We start from the raw sequence: 15,650 nt of genomic DNA, 5'->3' as shown, positions 1-15,650 counted from the left end.
GCTGGAGTTCCATGGCTACCCAGTGTTTTGGACTTGAGCTAACATGCCAATCAACAATTCTATGTAGATGCGTGGCTTGGTAGTATGTGAGCGCCGACGGTAGTCCCAGCCCCCCAGCCAACTTAGGCCGCTCCATGACTGCCCTACGGATGCGCGAGGATCTGTGATTCCAGACAAACCCGCGAATGGCCGAGTCTGTCTCCTTGAAGAACGAGTGTGGTATGGATATCGGCAAGGTGGCGAAGAGGTATAGCAGCCGTGGCATCACATTCATTTTGACTGCATTAATACAGGTTGTTAGTTTTAACATTCACCAAGCAGAAATTAACCCTATCAGTGATGGAATGTTAGTCAGTCTCACATTAACTCTTTGTTAAACTCATACTAAAACTTACATGGTTGGAGTAACCCTTTAATACATTTTAATTTGCCTGTGCCACTCTTTGCACATTTTTTCTGATAGTTATATCCTGCAATTCTTGTTTTGAAGAGGAATAAAGCGTGGTGGAAACATAGATTATTTTGATGCATTACAGAAAAAAATTCCCATTGTATAACAGTTAAGTAACAGTATTATACATAAGAAAATGACGCATTCAAACAAAAATTTACGCAAAATTTAAAGACGCAATCTTTATACATAATACCCCACAGTGAATTTAAAATGTTAGCCTAAAATTGCCAAACTGGAAATGTTCCGACAAGCTATTTGTAAAAGTCAGCTTTCTATCAACTGCGGCTATTTTTGGCCCCAAATGTGATATACACATAGTGGTTTATTCACTGAACACAATTTGTAGTGAAGTGAAATCCAAATTGTTCAGTTCAGCCTAAAATTACAGAAGCCCAGAGACTGAGAGACAATGTATTTTTTTTAAAAATATTTTTCTGACTTATCTCCAGAAAACAAGTTGCTTTCTGTAGATAAAATGTGAGAAAAATAATTAAAAAAAAAAAAAAAAAACAACACATTTCCTCTATGAGCTTCTGTACAAAATAGCCAAGTTGTGACTATGGTCCCCCCTCCCCCAAACTGAGATGTTTTAGCTTAAATTTTGCTATTTGGAATAAAATTGACTGCAATTCGTTGTTTAAATGACTAAGTCCTACCTACATGAATGGAATGCAATTCCCATGTGGCTGCTATAACTGGGGCAAGCTAGGCTGCCACCACTAGGGTGTATCAAGATGGCCACTGCGTTGACTAGGACGTAGCAAGATGGCGGCGGTCCATTTGTGGTGTAGCAAGATGGCAGCACCCAGATTCCGGGTGCGGTCTGTCATGGAGGCGGAGTCCCAGCATACAGCCCCTGTGACTGAGTCCCGCCTAGTTTCCGTGTCAGATTGAGGAGCTGGGGGTGGGGGGGGGTTACCGTGTCTTCCCCTGTGCTGTGCGTGCCGGAGGGAGGCCAGGTGTGTCGGTCGGGAAGATGTCGGCTCTCGCGGCCTGGTTCTGGAACGAGCGCTTCTGGCTGCCGCAGAACGTCACCTGGGCGGACCTAGCGGACAGCGAGTCCGGGGAGCAGTACCCGCGGGCCGGTCACATCCTCTCCGCCTTCCCCATAGCGCTGGGGATCTTCGCCGTCCGCCTACTCTTCGAAAGGTGAGACCCGGAGCCATCCATCACCTGGGCTGCCCACAGCCATGGCCCCCTGGACCACCACCCCTGCTGGCTGTGCATGAAAAGCTGTGTCCCTGGGTACATGGGATTCATGTGCAGTAGGGAGGAAATTAGGCAAGCATGTAGGAATCCCAGAGGAACTGCCTTTACTTTACTCATTTCCTATTGCAGCATATGAATCCCACTTACTGTTGCGGCATGTGAATCCCACTTACTGTTGCTGCATGTGAATCCCACTTACTGTTGCTGCATGTGAATCCCACTTACTACAAGGCAGTACCTCTCACATTCTGCCCATCAGCATGGAGAAATGATAAATGTCTAGGAAAACATGATGAATTTGGCAGTCTGGTTATCCACCCCTCTTCCATGCAGTTTTCTATGGGGAATTATCCCTAAGGGTCTGTAATCCATGTGACCACTGGTCATTTGACTTTTATAATCATCTCAATTAGTATATCTAGATGCTATAGGTAGGGTGTGTAAAATAACTATCTGGAGGCTGTAGCTTGGATGTGTATAATAACTATCTGGAGGCTGTAGCTTGGATGTGTATAATAACTATCTGGAGGCTGTAGCTTGGATGTGTATAATAACTATCTGGAGGCTGTAGCTTGGATGTGTATAATAACTATCTGGAGGCTGTAGCTTGGATGTGTATAATAACTATCTGGAGGCTGTAGCTTGGATGTGTATAATAACTATCTGGAGGCTGTAGCTTGGATGTGTATAATAACTATCTGGAGGCTGTAGCTTGGATGTGTATAATAACTATCTGGAGGCTGTAGCTTGGATGTGTATAATAACTATCTGGAGGCTGTAGCTTGGATGTGTATAATAACTATCTGGAGGCTGTAGCTTGGATGTGTATAATAACTATCTGGAGGCTGTAGCTTGGATGTGTATAATAACTATCTGGAGGCTGTAGCTTGGATGTGTATAATAACTATCTGGAGGCTGTAGCTTGGATGTGTATAATAACTATCTGGAGGCTGTAGCTTGGATGTGTGTAATAACTATCTGGAGGCTGTAGCTTGGATGTGTGTAATAACTATCTGGAGGCTGTAGCTTGGATGTGTATAATAACTATCTGGAGGCTGTAGCTTGGATGTGTATAATAACTATCTGGAGGCTGTAGCTTGGATGTGTGTAATAACTATCTGGAGGCTGTAGCCAAGGCGTGCGTAATAACTATCTGGAGCCTGTAGCCAAGGCGTGCGTAATAGCAATCTGGAGGCTGTAGCCAAGGCGTGCGTAATAGCTATCTGGAGGCTGTAGCCAAGGCGTGCGTAATAGCTATCTGGAGGCTGTAGCCAAGGCGTGCGTAATAGCTATCTGGAGGCTGTAGCCAAGGCGTGCGTAATAGCTATCTGGAGGCTGTAGCCAAGGCGTGCGTAATAGCTATCTGGAGGCTGTAGCCAAGGTGTGCGTAATAGCTATCTGGAGGCTGTAGCCAAGGTTTTGTGTACTATCTGGTTGTTATGGTCAGTGTGTGTGTATATAAATATATATTATGCGGAGGCACTAGCCAGGGTGAGTATATTTTAACTATCTGGAGGCTGTAGCTAGGGTGAGTACATATCAACTGTCTGGAGGCTGTAGCTAGGGTGAGTACATATCAACTGTCTGGAGGCTGTAACCAGGAAGTAATTGAAAAAAATAATAATAAAACAAACGCACAAAACAAAAGGTTTGATGTTCTATACATAACAGTTGGTTAGTTGCTTAGTTGCTGCTTCTGGTATAAATGAAAAATATAATTCATATTGTATCTTCAACATTTTGTTTCACAAAACTCCAGATCACATTCCACGAACTAAACTTCAAGCTTTTGAACAGTTTTTTTTCATTTATTTTTTTATACTCAACAGGTTGACATTGAGATGTTTGAAGCAATGATTAAATTTGTTGACAGGGTGACTTTTAAATGTTGAGATAACATCTTCATGAAATTGGTATTATTTATAAAGCACCAACATAATCCGCAGCGCTGTACAATGGGAGGGGGACTAACATACAAGTCTTTGCAGCAAGACAGAGGGTGTTGCTCAATGCTCACAATGACTGTGTTGGAATTTCATTGAAATTCCAACCCTTTCAAAAGATATCATAAGACAGGGACTACTTTATCTTATGTATTTTTCCCTACGCTTGACAATAAGATGGAGCTATTGCTGGCATGTTTTGTCAAGTCCCCAGCCCTCCCTGACGGATGAGGGGGAAAATACTTTGTCTGTGGAGGATCCCGCTATTTTGCTGGATCTTCCATAGACATCAGTGTTGTACTATTGCGCATGCACAAGAGTATAGCATTGACATGAGCTCCTGGCTGAAGAGGATCTCGCGGAAGATGATCACCAGCTTGGGGCTCTCCTTTCCCTGCAACCCACCTCTATTTCGCTGCAATTGACACCATTGGGGGACTTTACTAAATATGCAAAGACCCCAGAAGGGGACAGAGCCGCTTTAAATTAGATTACTCTTTATTGAAGTCATTGTGGTTTTATCCACTTAGTTCTAGCTTACACTACCTAATCTCTTGATTTCATAGTGACATCTATAACTTCTTTAAAGCGATACTTTTTTTTCTCTCAAAACTTTGCAGAATTAGCAAAAACCCCTGATGGTGACATCGCTGCTGTGGGTCCAGTGGGCAGGGAGGTCAGGCAAAGGTAAGCTCTACTTACCTGAACCTGTCCCTCTCGGCCATCGCCATATTCTCCTGGCGGTTCCTCTTCAGCACCAGGAGCAGACGTCGCTGCAGAACTATTGAGCATGTAAAACAGTACAGCATTGAGGTCTATGGAGGATCCAGCAAGACGGGTGGGAACATTCATGGATTAAGCCAATTCCCTGCAGCCGTGACTGGTGACGGTGGAGGGGGAAGATAGACACTTGTAGACAGCGGTAGCTCCACACAGTGTCTCCAAGTGTCAGACATTGGATATATACAGAGACAAAGTAGTTCCCACTTTGGTTCAGTATATCTCTTGACTGGGTTGGATTTTTGAGCCCTGTCGCCCTGTTCCGATTTACATCCCCACTAATAATGCGGTGATCCTCACAGAAGTAGTTAATTTGATCCGCATCATAGAACTATGGACTCTACGGCACTATAGCGTTAGAAATTCAAGTTTGTTTTCCATAATACTTTAGTGTTCCTTGAACCTAATGGCAAGATTGTACCTTTTAGGAGGCAGGGAGTTATGCTAAAATATAGTGCCTATTTAACGTGCGCATATCTTGTCACTGTTTGTGTCCCTTTATAGGAATAAAACTTAATTTTTTTTGGCACTCTTGCTAGCACATGCTTAGATAAAAACTAGCTTATTTTTTTTTTCTTCCCGTTCTTGATCTTTTTCATTTATGATGTTTACATAAAGTTGTAAAAGCTAGTATGATGTTCACCGGTGCCTGCAAGATCAGCCACACTTCTTGCATTCTACATGTCAGTAGTCACTTCCAGGTCAATTGACAATCCACTGTGTCTGGTGATTCACAACTCTGTCCTTAAAGGACCACTATAGGCACTCAGACCACATCAGCTCAATGAAATAGTCTGGGTGCCAGGTCCCTCTAGTTTTAACCCTGCAGCTAAAAACATAGCCGTTTCAGAGAAACGGCTATGTTTTACTGAGGGTTAATCAAGCCTCTAGTGGCTGTCTCACTGACAGCCGCTAGAGGCGATTCTCATTGTGAAAATCACAGTGAGAAGACGCTGGACGTCCATAGAAAAGCATTGAGTAATGCTTTCCTATGGGCGATTTGAATGCTCGCGCCGCGCATGTGCATTCGGATCTGACGTCGGCAGGGGGTGGAGAGTTCCCCAGCACAGAGGTAGCCCAGCGCTGGAGAAAGGTAAGTGGCTGAACAGGGGCCCTGAGGGTGGGGGGGACCTAATGACTGTATAGTGCTCCTTTAAGGTACACAAACGCTTCAGGTTTGGTCAGTGTCCCGATAGGTATAACATTTGGAAATGCCTAAATACTACGCTATTGGTGAGCCTTGAAGTGGTTCTGTCACCTCAACCTTGCATTTCTCCTATTGTATCCTCTTTCAGTACCTGTTCTTTTATTCATTTCTAATCTAGTTCTCTTTAAAACAAAGGTAGTCACTATTTATCTACTATATCTTATGTATTTTTCCTACACTTGGCAATCTAGATAAAGGGTGGAGCTTAAGGCAAACTTTAGCTTGACAAAGGAAGCTCCACTCTTTTGTCAGAATTGTCAGGCGTAGAAAAAATACACAAGACAAAGTAGTCTGTACTTTGTCTTACGTTTTAAAGAGACAAAGAGCCGATTATGAAAGAGGCAAGTTTGGGCTGACAGTGCTGCCTTGTCAAACTCGTTTTTCCTGGCACTATAGAGTCTTTAGCCCCCCCCCCCCACCCTCAGGGTCCCACTCCTGCCGGGCTGGAGGGGTTAAAACACTTGCCTTTCTTCAGCGCCAGGCTCCCTTTGTGCTGGGTAACTCTCCTCTTCCTGCCAACGTCAGTGCCGAACGCGCATGCACGGCAAGAGCCGCACACATTTAAACCGCCCATAGGAAAGCCTTTCTCAACGCTTTCCTTTGGACATGCAGCATCTTCTCACTTTGATTTTCACAGTGAGAAGCGCAGAAGCGCCTCTAGCGGCTGTCAATGAGACAGACACTAGAGGCTGGATTAACCTATATGTAAACATGGCAGTTTCTCTGAAACTGCTATGTTTGCAGCTGCAGGGTTAACATTAGATGGACCTGGCACCCAGACCACTTCATTGAGCTGAAGTGGTCTGGGTACCTATAGTGGCCTTTAAGGCTTTGGTTGGAAACCAGTGTTTTTATACCACTCCTGACCATTATACACCATGTTGTAATTTTTTTCCTTTTAATTGAACCTCCAAGTTACTTGGTAGCATTCAAGATCTCTTGGCATTTATCTGAGTACTAGAATTATGGAATCCACTGTGTGTACAGCTAGCCAGGCCCTTTTTAGTTATGCATTTGAGGGCAATTTCACCAGTACTATTAGTATAGATTAACTTTAAACTTATCTAAAGGGGAAACGGGTGCCTGTGAATTATATGGCTGACTGGTGCGCTTTAAATAATCCTATCTAGATAAGACAAAGTATGTTATGCAAGCTCTGTAAACTTCATTGACTAGATCAGCTTGTTTCATTAATCCAGATCTAGTTAGATAAGATGTGCTGTTGCAGCCATGTCCTGTGTCAATGCAAATTTTACAGAATTTCTACCATAAGTAGTGTACAGTAGTTCAGATTTTTTTTTAATGAATCTAGGCCCTATAAATTTGTAAATATTGTGCTTGATTTTAACCATTAAAGTTCAGTAAAATACAGAATCAGGGGTATATTTTTTATTTATTTTTTTAAACTCCAATACATTGTTTTACTCTTTGTGTCTCTATTATATAACTACAGTATTATGGACATGTTTTTTTTACATGTCAAGAACTTTGTTGAGAGGTAAAACCTAATATTTTTAGGCCAAACCCAACTCTTGTCCCATCCACGTATTTCATTATCACAAGTTATGTTAAAGAATCACTTGTCAGTGTTTAGGGTTCTGATTTTTCTTTTCTGTCCATTAGTTGTTAAATAACAGTACTGTATACTTGTATAAAATATTGGTGCTGTATAAATAATAATAACCCTATGCTGTGATTAACATGAGAGCACACACACATTTGGCATGTGCATATGTGTATAGCAACTTCTGTTTGAGCAATTCTGGAACTTTTATATAGTTGTAAAACGTTTTGCAGCAAATTGTACGTTTTAGGACTATTGCAAACTTTATTGGAAGGGCAGTGAGGAAAGATTTACTAAATACAGGATACACTGAAGTGCGAATTGTTGGGAAATTTCAAAATAGACAAATTGAAAAAATGTCCACTGGCTACAGACCAGACACCTGCAAATGCAACTTGTAGGTTTGTTTTTATATCTCTCTTATTTAGAACGTTTATTTGTGCCATGAGGTGCAGTGAGTACAGCTCAGCCTTTTTTTTTTTTTTTTTGGCTGAATGACATCATCCCAAAAACTTGACACAAATGTCATAGTGCTTGTAATTGGCAAAATACGTTGGGCTCACGGCGATTCTATGTTTGCTGAGACATTTTTCTTACACAATGGACAATTGGGATTGGATGGTTTTTGCTTGAATAGTATTTGATACTTTCATCAGCTTCTAGGAGAATCAGAGTTAAGTTGATTAAAACTAAAATGTCAGACATTTTTGATGGTGTGTAAAAGTAAACTTGGCATAGAAAATGTAAATTTTTCTAAAGTAACATTATTTAAAATGATCGGTTATCAAAGTCTCCTGTGATCGTTAATTGTTTTAGGTAATTGCGTTTCCTCTTTGTATTAAGACACTGCAGATAGTTTGCTGCGAGTGCTTCTGCATTGTGCTATGGGAACACCTGAGAGTTGTTTGTGGATCTTTTTGACCGGCAGGTGGGTTGGCATGTTGAGACGTAACTTAGCTTGCCCCTTGTGAACACACGCCTATGCGATGTAGCGCTCAATGCTTCTCTTTGTGAAGTATTTGATTGGATAATGGTTATCAAGCTTGATGGCTTCAGAGTAGGCAGATCGGCTGTTGTATGAGGTTGTCTCAGCGCAAGAATAGAGGTACGTTAAAGTGTAGGTTTTTTTTTCTTTATTTTGAAAAAAAAAAGGAAGGCCCAGAAATCTAAACTTTTAAACTAACTTGACAAACTGACTTAGATCATATCTACTTTTTTTCCGCTAACAAAAAAATTGTAGTCAATTGAAAAGCAAATTGCAAAATTAGCCTAAATTAGCTAAGCCGAGTTTATACAGGAGTTTGAGTATTTTTTTCTGTATTGGTTATTTTAACTGTTATTCAGCATTTTGGTTTTTCAGTTCAGTGTTATTGGGTAACCCCCTTTGTGTATATTATTTTGATGTATACAGAAAAACAAAATATTTAGCATAGCTGTAATTCTTGCAAATTGTTGTAAATACACTTTCCTGTGGAGTCTTGTATACGGTATAAATACAAGTAAAGCATTTGGTAAACATTATTGCAAGCAGAATAAAACGAATGCTATTGGGTAAATATTAACACATTTTTCATTTGATGTGTTAAAGAAATGTAAATACACCTAAGATGATACGTTGCCTGTGGCAGATTTATGAACATTCATCCTTCTGTAAAACAAATGTTAACTGGAAGGGTCTAAGAAAGATATGCAGTGGTGGAGTTTTTCTCAGTACATATATATATATACTGTATGTGTATATATGTGTACAGCTTGTGTCCAGTGTAGTTTCGCAGTCTTTTATTCTATACCTTTGCTGGCAGAGCTACATTTGTAAATGCAGTTGTGTATCTGGATTCCTGACACTACTGCCCTGATGCCCCTCATCAAATACCCCACAGACATAAAAACGAAGTAAGTTAAAAAGACTTGATCACCTTTCCGCCAGCGCCGGGTCTCCTTTAAAGCTGCAGCAGCATCCTTCTTGGGTTGCATCATCCTGGAGGCGTGCCAGTCAAATGCTTGTCTTAGAGGAGCATTGGGGAGCGTAAGCACAACAAATCTCTATGGCCAACCGTGATGGCGCTGCGCATGTTCATATGATGTCCAGTTATGAGAGCCAGGAAGTAAGATTCCAAGCCTGTTAATTAGTGAAATAAAGGGTTTGGGAGTTGAGTTGTTAGTGCCTACAGCTTAAGCATGTCAGTGTGAGAGTGTCTGTAAATGTATGGAGAGCCAGAGGTACCACGGCTAATTTTATTTATTTTCGATAATTGTGCACACAAAATACCGGGGCTCCGTAGCAAAGCATCCTGCAGCATGTATGTTAAATCTAGCCCATAGCTACTTGTTTAGCAAATCAGATGTAGATAAGGTGATTGGATATTGAACTTTACTAATAAAGAGCAATATGGATGACACGCTAGTCGGATTTTGTATTTTCTACCCATACTATAAGTACATCCTGCTGCTCATACTTGTCATGTCAGTATGAACCAAACTACAGTTCTGTCCTGTTTTGCTCTATACCACAAGCAGATCTCTGGTCCTCCACGATCCAGAAAGCAATGATAGCTTTTGTCCACACAGCAGCCTGGACCAACTCACTGGAGAGCTTAATGTACACTAACCAACTTACTGTGCGTGAATCTGTTTTAACCTCGCAATATGCAACTACAGATTGGATTCTCGCAACCTACTGTCATCTACATAAGCAGGTTCATAAACCCCCTTTACAGGAACACTATAGGGCCAGGAACACATTCTGTATTCCTGATCCTATAGTGTTCAAAACACAATCTGACTCCCCTAAATATAGTAAAATCTTGCCTTTAATCCCAGGCTGATGGTGCTGGCTCTGCCCCAGACCTGCCTCCTTCCACTTAGAAGGGGCGATGTCAGCCAATCACCATGCTTTCCCATAGGAAAGCATTGTATTGGCTTAGATTGTCAATTCAAGATGATCTGCCCAAGTAGGCAGGCCGGAAGTGGACCAAACACAGCCCTGGTCAGTCAGCATCTCTATAAGGAAATTTCAGTGTCTCCATGCATAGGATGGAGGCGCTGAAGGGCTGTGCAGCACTGCCCCAGGAAGCACCTTTTAGAAGCCATCTGAGGAGTGGCCACTGGAGGGTTCCCTAGGCTATAATATAAACACTGCCTTTTCTCTGGAAATACAGTGTTTACTGCAAAAACCTTGCAGGGGCTGATTATACGCACCAGAACAAATACAATAAGCTGTAGTTGTTCTGGTGACTATAGTGTCCCTTTAAGTAATGTAGTGTGACTACTGCTTTATACAAATCCTTGATGCTAATGTTTATATACAAAACATAGTTTTCTTTTGTCTGCAGTGCAGTCTTAGACTTGCAAAGCATGGACTTCAGCACCCCACCTCATCTGTTATAACACTGCTCAAAAGGTGTGGTTTTCCAGAATAGTGCTTGCCCTTTCATTACAGAACAGTTGAGAATTAAAATGGTGATTTCAGACAGATAATTACTATTACCAAGAAAGTGCAAGTGTTTTTGCTTATGTAAAAGTTTTTTTGATTTTAACTGTAATAAATTCTAACCTATGGACACTCTTACAGATTTATTGCAAAGCCATGTGCACTTCAAATGGGTATTCAAGACTTCGGCCCGCGCAGAGCACAGCCAAACGCCATCCTAGAAAAAGTGTTTATGTCTATTACAAAGGTCAGTAACTATCAATAATTAATTGTGATATTCACATGGCAGATTTATGTATCAATGAGAAATCTTATAGGCATTCTTCTGGGGATTTCCCAATAGATTATATTTTAAAGAGTGAAAAGGAATTTTATTATATGTCTGGGTTGTGAACATTTTCCAAACTGGCCAATTTTTAACTCTGCTGTCCACTTAGTAAACGAATGCATTAGGACAGAGTTCCTAAAATTTTATCGGACATTCACAAAGATAAGTGCTATGTGTGGATATACATGTCTAATTTCTGTAAGTCTGGGGTGATCAGAAGTTTGGACTGGATCATCCATGGTGAGGAAAGAGCCCTGGCTGCTAGATCCTGCCATTGAATGACTCACAAGAGCTAACCATCTCCCTTTCTATTTGTGCAGTATTACAAAGAGGGGTCATACTTCTCTGCATTCCTTTTGCTGACCTTTCTGGCTTTGCTAAGTCTGTGCACATGCTCCAGTATGCAACCCCTCGCTGTGCTGTAATGTGCACTAGCAGTGGTTTGCAAGCGCCCCTTAGGTCACTCTAATTGTGACTTGCCCCTTTACTAGTGGCTTGAAGTAGCTTGCAACCCAGTCCTCAAGGCACATCAGCAGTCATAGAACTGCTGGACTGGGTGATTTTGGCCATAGTGGCAAATTGCTGTGGAACTGAAGAGGGGTGAGGTTAAATACCTGTGTGGCATGACGTTTATGGGCACATGGCTATAAATACATTTGTTTTTATTGTTGGATTGTTGCTTTTTCAACTTCAGCATCTGTATTAAAAAAGGCTCAATTAAACTTACCTGTAATCCCTTCTCGTCACTGCAGCTGCTCCATCTCTAATGAAGTTATTCATTCTGGTTTACTTTTGTCCAAACCAATGCTTCTTAAAGGAACTCTATACTGTTAAGAATCCAAACCTGTTTTCCTAACACTAGTGCATCTCGTCATATAAAAGTTCCACTTCCCCCTTGTGTGCAATAAAAATTAATGTAAATTTTACTTACATTTTTCCAGTGTCGAGTTTACCTCAGTGCTGCTCACCTCTACCCCTCCAGTGATGGTAGAGGAGTATTGGGGACCTGATGTGCTACCAGTGTTTCTCATAGAAGAGCATTGAATCCAATGCTTTCCTGTGAGTTTTACGGTGGTGGATTTAACCCCGCAATGTAAACATTGTAGTTTAAAATAAATAAATAATGAAACGAAAAAGAGCTAATTTTTTTTTTTTTTTTTTTTGCAAGCTACATTTGAGTTTTTCTTCTTTTTCCTTTTTTTTTTTTTTTTTTTTTTTGTAATTCTTTATTTCTGTGTGAAGAAGAATATAAACAGACTTGCATAGCCACAACAGCTGTGGCAAGCATTTGGTATCATACAGGTTGTAACAGTGTTGTGGCAAATAATATACAGGCACAATTTTGTGGTTTAGAAAACATAAGCAAGTACATCGATGTTCTAAATTCGCCAAATATATTAGAGTAAATAGTAGAGAGAACAAAAAATAAAGTAAACTCGGGATACACTTTGGGGGCATTTAATTCTTCTGTCTGGTGGGCCGATGGTTGTATACCTTAAATGGCAAGCTCGAGACAACACGTTGTAGCCTATACTGATTTACCTCTAGAACTGTGGTAATTGGACTCAGGGGTCCATGGTGCCAGAGGTGGGGTAGGGGGGCGATGGGAGAGCCTGGTTTATGGCCAGGTTGAGCATAAGTATATTTGACCTGTGTTTTGGACTGGTTTTCCAGAAAAAAAGAGAAGGGTTCAGAAAGAAAAATAACCAATTTCGAACCACAATTAGTGTAAGGCTCAAGCCACAATCCCTCAGCTTCAGGTAGTTACTGCTGCATAGGCTTCTGGCGTTGCATTCTTTGGGAAGGATGGCGTGATTGTATTCGGGTCCCAGTGGTGTACCGCCGATGTCATTGCTTGAAGGTTAGGCTGTTGTTTTATGCAGTGAGTCCCCTGGAAGGCCTAGCTTGGTGAGGAGTGTGGTTGCGTCGGAGATATGTTAGAGTGCACAGTATCACTGTGTCGCACTTGTAAGGCTCGTGGTGATCTCCAGCGTTATCCTATGTTATGGCTCTGGAGCAGAGCTGTGAGGGGTTGCAGCGTTTTGCGCCATTGTGTTTCACCGGAGAGATCTGCGAAGGAGAGAGCCATGTTCTCAAAGTTGTAGGAGGTAGTCCCTTTGAGTGCCGCATTTACCGTCGCCTTGTCTGTTCCACTTCGGAACTGCACAGTTAGATCTCTGGGAGCTGATTCACGTGCCTTTCGTGGTTTCGGGACCCTGAAGATTCCTTTGTGGTTTACATTTCCTGTTTAAGCTCTAATAGTTGTGCCAGGAGTCTCCGTAGGAGATGTGGGAGCTCTGCTGCAGGAACGTCTTCTGGAATTCCCTAGACTTTCAAGTTATTGCGGCGTTGCGAGTCTTCCAGCATGGCAAAGTGTTGGTCAGAGGCCGCTTGTCGTTTGGTAAGCTTTTGGATGTCCAGCTGGAGTTGAGCGATTTTTCTAGTGTCCTCTTCAGAGGTGGCTTCCACTGTTCCAAAGCGGCCGACTAGGTCGGCGCAGGGGGAACATCTGCCTGGATTGACCTCTGGAGAGTCCCTAGCATGTTCTGGAGCATTTCTGCCATCACGGATCTTAAGTCTCCGGTCTTAGGTATGGCTTGAGGCCTCCCTCTTTGATTTTTCGAGTTGTTTGAGAAATCTTCCAGGTCGGCGGCCATCTTGGGCCAAATATTGGCTTTGTGGAGAAGGTCTCCTATATTCATACCCGGCTTGGGTCTCTTGGGTTTTAGCTTTTTAGTTTTCCTACCCATATTTGTTAGGGCTGATGGGGCTGCGGTTTTGGGGTTCGAAAACTGGTTAATATCGCCGGGATATTATGTGTGCCCGGAGCTCATCTCTCGTGCGTCCGTTCAGGTCAGTTGCTTGGCTCCGCCTTAACAGCAATGTTTTACATAGCAGGGTTCAAATGACAGGACAAATGCACCTAGACCACTTCATTGAGATAAAGTGGTCTTGGTGACTTTAGTGTTCTCTTAAAGAGAAGCACTGAGGATATGTCGCTTGTGTGGCAATCGCTGCTCCCCGCCAGTCTGATGCTTCTCGTGAAGTATTTTATCCATTTTTGCGATTATACACTGAGCATGAAGACTTTTGAAAACCGAAAGTCTTCAGTGAGGAATCTCGTTAAATGCCTCTTAGCCCGACCGCTAGATGCATGGGTTTTTGCCAGAAAAAAATGGGTCAGGGACCACAACCACTTCACTGATGAATACATATTTAGGCTGTTTGAGTACCAACGTGTTGTCCATCTTCTTCTGGCCTAGTATCTTTTACCCTTGGTTCCTGGGATTATAACGTCTGTGATTATTCTCACCAATACACATTTCAGGGCAAATTTAAAGACAAAATGCATGTACGTAGTTTTATTTAACATCCCCTGCTACATCTTTCTCCATGAAATACCAGGCACCCTTCCTAGGTTTCTTCCTTTTTCTTTGTGCTCTTTATTTTGTGACTTTGCATGTGTCCAGATGGCAGCTGACACAATACAGCGTGCTTCCTGTTGAAATTTAGCTTCTCTCCACGGGCAGCCTGCCTCGTGAAACATACAGGAACCATTGTTGCTTGTGATACCTTGGTATTTCAGATGGTGAATTCTCTTACGAAAACAGCTTGTCTATCTGTTTTTTAACCCTAACAATCACTGGTAACATTTTATTAAATGTTTACGATAATCAACTTGATGGTATACAGTCTGAAAGTGGTTGCTTCTAGTTACAATCCAAAATAACTTTATATCAAATGATAACCCTTCATCCACGGTGACTTAATCCTTAGCTCTCTCTTTATTTTTTTTTAAACTCCAACTATGGTTTTATTTACTTAACTTTACTGTGCATTTACTTTGTCAATTCTAAATGAATGAACCCCAGAATGACTCTGCTTATTCTTTTCATTGACCAATCTGTAACAGCCTATAATCTACAGGGTTATTTATTAAAGGTAGAATTTAAAAATTATAGGAACACTGTAGTGTTAGAGATACATATCTGTAGTTTTAAAGCCTCTCCTTCATTTTTGTTAGAAAACAAACAAAAATAAATTGTCTGATGTCATTCTGGAGGCATGATGGTCCAATTAGGGAGCGTAGGTGCCTGCATTGCACAATCACGGGGATGCGCCTATGATTCATTGAATGAATCTATATGGCAGACGGTGAAAGCGTTGGGGACTGTGAGCTGGGAAGTAAAAGTCCTGACTCTAATAGCCACAGAGTGTGGCTTGAAGCCGTGCTACCAAGTGTTTGTAATAATTAAAATAAAAGGTTTTGGGGGTAGGACTTGGAGAGGGGGGATGGAGGTCTGAATAAGATGAAGTTGTTATAGTTAAAGGGACACTACAGGCACTCAGACGACTTTATCTCATTGAAGTGCTCTGGGTGATGTGTTCCTGTCCTCTTATCCCTGTAATGTAAAACATTGCACTTTTAGAGAAACTTCCAGACAGCCACTAGAGGCGCTTTCTTGATTCACACAGAGTGTGATACGACGCTGGACATCCTCCTGCTCTGCATGAGAATATCCAGCGATTTGAAAAATCCCCATAGGAAAGCTTTTATTTAATGTTTTCCTATGGCGCAGGCCTAAAGCATGAACACACACACTCTCTCACAGCATTGCTCTGATGTTGTGGGAGGAGACGGATCCAGTGCTGAGGATTTTAACTTTTTCATGGCCACAGGGGGAGAGCTGTGTTTTCAGTGTGGCTACTTGGGCCTTACATTTGAAGTTCACTT

General features: G+C 41.8%; 1 protein-coding gene across 2 annotated transcripts in view; it reads left to right on the top strand.

The window, feature by feature from the left end:
• The first annotated feature begins 1,281 nt into the window (after positions 1 to 1,281).
• Positions 1,282 to 15,650, top strand: part of CERS5 (ceramide synthase 5) — a 52,998-nt gene continuing 38,629 nt past the window's right edge. Inside the window, exons 1-2 of one of the 2 annotated variants that reach the window (XM_063428595.1) lie at positions 1,282 to 1,603; positions 10,729 to 10,834. In XM_063428595.1, the coding sequence (XP_063284665.1) occupies positions 1,431 to 1,603; positions 10,729 to 10,834 (279 nt within the window). In that variant the 5' untranslated portion in view covers positions 1,282 to 1,430. The remainder of the gene's footprint in view (positions 1,604 to 10,728; positions 10,835 to 15,650) is intronic. The other variant, XM_063428600.1, reaches the window with a different exon arrangement.

This window comes from Pelobates fuscus, chromosome 1 (assembly GCF_036172605.1).
Source record: "Pelobates fuscus isolate aPelFus1 chromosome 1, aPelFus1.pri, whole genome shotgun sequence".
NCBI lineage: Eukaryota > Metazoa > Chordata > Amphibia > Anura > Pelobatidae > Pelobates > Pelobates fuscus.
The sequence above is the reverse complement of the archived record's forward strand: the minus strand, read 5'-3'. Positions and strand labels throughout refer to the sequence as shown.